General features: G+C 39.0%; 1 protein-coding gene across 2 annotated transcripts in view; it reads left to right on the forward strand.

Annotated features, from left to right (window-relative positions):
- Positions 1-5,454, forward strand: part of LOC135095579 (calsenilin-like) — a 43,159-nt gene extending 37,705 nt beyond the window's left edge. For both annotated transcript variants that reach the window (XM_063996481.1, XM_063996482.1), the window contains exons 5-7: positions 2,822-2,926; positions 3,916-4,023; positions 4,486-5,454. In XM_063996481.1, the coding sequence (XP_063852551.1) occupies positions 2,822-2,926; positions 3,916-4,023; positions 4,486-4,650 (378 nt within the window). In that variant the 3' untranslated portion in view covers positions 4,651-5,454. The remainder of the gene's footprint in view (positions 1-2,821; positions 2,927-3,915; positions 4,024-4,485) is intronic.
- The last annotated feature ends 717 nt before the right edge of the window (positions 5,455-6,171 follow it).

Here is a 6,171-nt window from a genome sequence, read left to right on the forward strand (position 1 = left end):
TCTTGAACTGACTGTGAACTGACTGTGAACTGACTGTGAACTGACTGTGAACTGACTGTGAACTGAGTATGAACTGACTGTGAACTGAGTATGAACTGGCTGTGAACTGATCTTGAACTGACTGTGAACTGATCTTGAACTGACTGTGAACTGAGTATGAACTGACTGTGAACTGACCATGAACTGAGTATGAACTGACTGTGAACTGATCTTGAACTAACTGTGAACCGATCTTGAACTGACTGTGAACTGACTGTGAAATGACTGTGAACTGACTGTGAAATGACTGTGAACTGACTGAACTGATCTTGAACCCTCTGTGAACTGTCTGTCCTCTCTCTCTCTCTCTCTCTCTCTCTCTCTCTCTCTCTCTCTCTCTCTCTCTCTCTCTCTCTCTCTCTCTCTCTCTCTCTCTCTCTCTCTCTATCTATCTATCTATCTATCTATCTCTATCTATCTATCTACCCAATACAGCCTCTATTTATGCGATGAAGTGGATCAAGAGACAGAATCTGACATGAAGAAATGGCCAATCATGTTCCTGCAAATGAGGTGAAGGAGCCAATCACAGAGCTTCTTATTCTGGCCAATGACGTGGGAGGAACGACAGAAAGGCGATGCAGGTGTTTTCCCTATGGCCTGGCAGGAGTGTAGGGAAGGTGTGGTATTCTATTGAGAGAGTAATAGGAAGGAGAAAGGCTAAAAGAGATCGGGCTGGCCATGAAATACACAAATGATAAATTTATATAATAATAATTGTTGACTAATGCGATTGATAAACTAATTCTATCATTTTATTTGTTTGTTTTAGTACATATTGCCGTGTGATTTATTTGTTGTTACTGAAAATGGAGAGAAAAAAAATAGGGACAAAAATAAATAATACTTAATACATACATACACACACACACACACACACACACACAAAAAAAAAAAAAAAAAAAAAAAAAGAAAAGAAAGAAAGATTATACGAAAAAAAAAAAAATTGTTGAGAATATGAAATGATACTTTAAATATGATATACTGTTAAGGTTATGGTGCGCTCCTTTGGGCCAGGCGTCATGCTAAAAATACGAAAAAAAAACAGAAAACTAAAAAATCTGAAAAAAAAAATTAAAGGAAGGGAGAAAAGGAAAATTCAGTTAGGAATTGAAATAGAAACTTTTCGAAAATACATTATGAAAAAGGGATTAAAAGATGGTAGTAGTAGTAGTAGTAGTAGTAGTAGTAAAGAGAAATCACAGAATAACAACAACAGCAACAACAACAACAACAACAACAACAACACAGAAAACTCATTAGTGGAAGAGGGAACTTAACTAGAAGCCAAAAAAAAAAAATAGAAAAGCTTGTACCACTTCTCTCTCTCTCTCTCTCTCTCTCTCTCTCTCTCTCTCTCTCTCTCTCTCTCTCTCTCTCTCTCTCTCTCTCTCTCTCTCTCTCTCTCTGTAATAAACGGTTCCAGGTATTCAAGTGATTTGCTTTGGAGTGTGTGTGTGTGTGTGTGTGTGTGTGTGTGTGTGTGTGTGTGTGTGTGTGTGTGTGTGTGTGTGTGTGTGTGTGTGTGTGTGTGTGTGTGTGTGTGTGTGTTTTCGATAATGATCTCATAAGTTTTCTTGCCTAAACCACTTGGAGAGAGAGAGAGAGAGAGAGAGAGAGAGAGAGAGAGAGAGAGAGAGAGAGAGAGAGAGACAGAGAGAGAGAGAGGGTAAAAGAAAACAGCTCTGACCCCACCCTTCTCTCTCTCTCTCTCTCTCTCTCTCTCTCTCTCTCTCTCTCTCTCTCTCTCTCTCTCTCTCTCTATGACGAGAGCTTAAGCATTTAACGTATATATGCAAATGTGTGTGTGTGTGTGTGTGTGTGTGTGTGTGTGTGTGTGTGTGTGTGTGTGTGTGTGTGTGTACGTAATGATGTTTGTATGTTAAATGTGCTTCCATTAGAGTTAATGTACGCACGCACACACACGCACTCTCTCTCTCTCTCTCTCTCTCTCTCTCTCTCTCTCTCTCTCTCTCTCTCTCTCTCTCTCTCTCTTACACCCACAAACACCCACAAACACACACAAACACCCACAAACACACACAAACACACACAAACACCCACAAACACCCACAAACACACACAAACACCCACAAACACCCACAAACACACACAAACACACACAAACACACACAAACACCCACAAACACCCACAAACACACACAAACACCCACAAACACCCACAAACACACACAAACACACACAAACACCCACAAACACACACAAACACACACAAACACACACAAACACCCACAAACACACACAAACACCCACAAACACACACAAACACACACAAACACCCACAAACACACACAAACACCCACAAACACACACAAACACACACAAACACCCACAAACACACACAAACACCCACAAACACACACAAACACACACAAACACACACAAACACACACAAACACCCACAAACACACACAAACACCCACAAACACCCACAAACACACACAAACACACACAAACACCCACAAACACACACAAACACACACAAACACACACAAACACCCACAAACACCCACAAACACACACAAACACACACAAACACACACAAACACCCACAAACACACACAAACACCCACAAACACACACAAACACCCACAAACACACACAAACACACACAAACACACACAAACACACACAACATAGCCACACACACGCCCACAGCCATTCACAACACACCAGAACATGGAAAGACACCCACAAAAGACGCAATATCCACCTCCATCCACTGTACCCACTCATGCCCCACACCGATCCACCCGCACAGGACTTCCTCGCTGCCCTCTCCACTGTGTCACGAGGCACCACGCAAGAGAAACTGCAGTGGATCTTTGGTCTTTACGATGTTAACAAGGATGGTTTAATCACGAAGGTAAGGTGCTACTACTACTACTACTACTACTACTACTACTACTACTACTACTGCTACTACTACTACTACTACTGGTCTGCATATTATAGGGAAGATATAGGTTGTATACAGACTGGTCAGCTCTTAAGGAGGTGGACAGAATAGTGGTGAAAGATTGAGAATACTGGTTAACTCTTGCATTAGGGAGGTGGACAGAATAGTGGTGAAAGACTGAGAATACTGGTTAACTCTTGTATTAGGGAGGTGGACAGAATAGTGGTGAAAGATTGAGAATACTGGTTAACTCTTGCATTAGGGAGGTGGACAGAATAGTGGTGAAAGATTGAGAATACTGGTTAACTCTTGCATTAGGGAGGTGGACAGAATAGTGGTGAGAGATTGAGAATACTGGTTAACTCTTGCATTAGGGAGGTGGACAGAATAGTGGTGAAAGACTGAGAATACTGGTTAACTCTTGCATTAGGGAGGTGGACAGAATAGTGGTGAAAGACTGAGAATACTGGTTAACTCTTGCATTAGGGAGATGGACAGAATAGTGGTGAAAGACTGAGAATACTGGTTAACTCTTGCATTAGGGAGGTGGACAGAATAGTGGTGAGAGACAAATTACTCGTACTTACACAACAACGCATCTGGAAGCAACACACACATAACGAAGTAAATATTAATGATAATAAGATATGAACGTTATATTATACATGTGCTTTGTGTGGTGGAGAATGTATAGATATATAATGAAGACAGAAAAAGATATATAAAAGTTTCCGTTTCGAAGGAGAAGAAAATGGAGAGAAAATGGCATGAGAGGTATAACAGAAAACGGAACGCGAGAGAAAACGTGTATTTGTGCATATAGGTGTTATGAAATGCAAATCTGAGCACAACTACACTACAGGAAAGGGGAGAGAAGTAGTTAGCAAGATCAGAAGAGCAGATAGCGTGAAAATAACCGTGTGTTCATTTGTTCATTTGTTCTCGTGTTCTTGCAGGCAGAGATGGTGGACGTGGTAACAGCTATATATGAGATGCTGGGCAGATCCACGCAGCCCTTAGTGGATGATACATCTGCCAAGGACCATGTGGAGCGGATATTTCATGTAGGTGGATGTGGTTGGGTTGGGTGTGGAGTAGGCTGAGCTGTTTGTGTGTGTGTGTGTGTGTGTGTGTGTGTGTGTGTATGTGTTATTATCTTGTTTGTTTGCTTATTTATTTGTCTCTCTATTTATCTATGTCTATCTATCTATCTATATTAATCTATCCATGTATCCACCTATCCACTTAACTAACACCCATCCACACACACACATACATACACAGTTATTTATCTATCTGTCAGTCTATTCACACACTAATCTACTAACATATCTACCTATCAATCACCCAACCTATGTCTACGAACGAACGAATAGGGGATAGGAAAGTTGGATGAAAGAAGAATTTGAGAGAGAGAAGTGTGTTAAAGTTGCTACTTAGTTCATTTTCTCTTGAACCTATGTCTATCTATTCACTAACTTATTAATCTATGCACGTGGCTAACCAATCCCTCGCCCCTCAAACAGCTGATCGACACAAACAACGACGGTGCGATAACGATTGAGGAGCTGGCTGAATGGATATCAAGAGACGAAAAAATAGTAGAATCTTTAAAGAGAATGGATACAGTACTTTACACCCCTCATGACGCCTCTTCCGGTGCCACCCGCCCTTCTCTCAGCCGCCCCTAAGCCGCCCACACCCCGCCCTCACGCCCACACACGCCCACGCACCCCCACGCCTCCTGAAAATATGAAAATAAGGCGGGAATTTGAAAAGAGTTCGATTTGTTTGCGTTAGGTCACGTTTTCTTTGGTGGATTTTTATGGATGACTCAAGTGTTTTTTTTTTTTTTTTTTCTCTCTCTCTTCGTGTGTGTATAATGTGTGCGTTTCCGTTTTCTGTTCACGGATGTGTTGTGTTTTGTGTTTGTGTTTTCTTGAGGATTTAAGTTTTCTTTTTTTTTTTTAAGGGTGTCTCAAGTATTTTGTGCTTTTTCTTTATTCTCTTTTTTTTTTTTTTTAGATGTGAAAGGGAAGTTATGAAAAACATATCTATTTATTTGTGTTCTGGTTTATTTTATTTATTATTTTTTTTTTATTTATTTATTTTTTTTATTTATTTATTTTTTTTTTTTTTTGTGACTCAAGTATTTTTGGTTTTCTTTCCTTTGTATTTATGCATCTATTAATTCATTTATTTTTAGATGTAAAGAGAGTGTTATAAAAATGTGACGTTTACTTTGCATTTTTTTTTTTTTATTTATTTATTAATTTTTTTTTCTTTCAAGGAGTGACTTGGGTATATATATAGTCTCTTCCCTCCGTTTTTTATATTAAGTATAAAAAGAAATTTTGAACAGATAGATAATAAATTGTCGCGTTTTCTTTAGGTCGAGCGATTTCTTTTAATAATTTTGAGTAACTCCACTCTCTCTCTCTCTCTCTCTCTCTCTCTCTCTCTCTCTCTCTCTCTCTCTCTCTCTCTCTCTCTCTCTCTACCAATACGTAAACATACTTACAGACATTATAGAAGAACTAACAAATTTAATATTTTCCTTATAATGCAGTCATGTTTTCTTTCATATTTTTTTAAAGGGCGACTAAACTAAATTTCTCCCTCTGTTTTCTGCCAATACTTAGTAAAACTCACGTTTCCTTTAATACTCTAAGGATGACTAAACTAAATTTCTCTCCGTTTTCTATCAATGTATATAATACATAGAAAAACATATATATGTAGAAAAGACGAAGAAATTTAACATTCCGCGCATAATCCAGCCATGTTTTCTTTAATATTTTAAGGGAGTCTAAACTAAATCTCTCTCTCTCTCTCTCTCTCTCTCTCTCTCTCTCTCTCTCTCTCTCTCTCTCTCTCTCTCTCTCTCTCTCTCTCTCTCTCTCTCTCTCTCTCTCTACCTTTTTTGCATCAATATGTAAAAGTCCTCTAATGGATTTTTTTTTTCTCATATAGAAGAAAACGAAGAAGCTGAATACTTTCCTTATAATCCAGCCACGTTTTCTTTGATATTTTTAAGGTTGACTTAACTAATCAATTCCCATACCCGCGTTTTCTCTCCACATACGTAAATCTCTTAGTGATAAGTGGCAGGGTGTCTAGTCCCGTTTTCTTTAGATGTTCTGCCTTATTATACTGTAAGTTTTAATGGTGTACTTAGCTAGAGTCAATTATTAGCATTAAGACAACACAGG

Source organism: Scylla paramamosain, chromosome 49 (assembly GCF_035594125.1).
Source record: "Scylla paramamosain isolate STU-SP2022 chromosome 49, ASM3559412v1, whole genome shotgun sequence".
NCBI classification, from domain to species: Eukaryota; Metazoa; Arthropoda; class Malacostraca; order Decapoda; family Portunidae; genus Scylla; species Scylla paramamosain.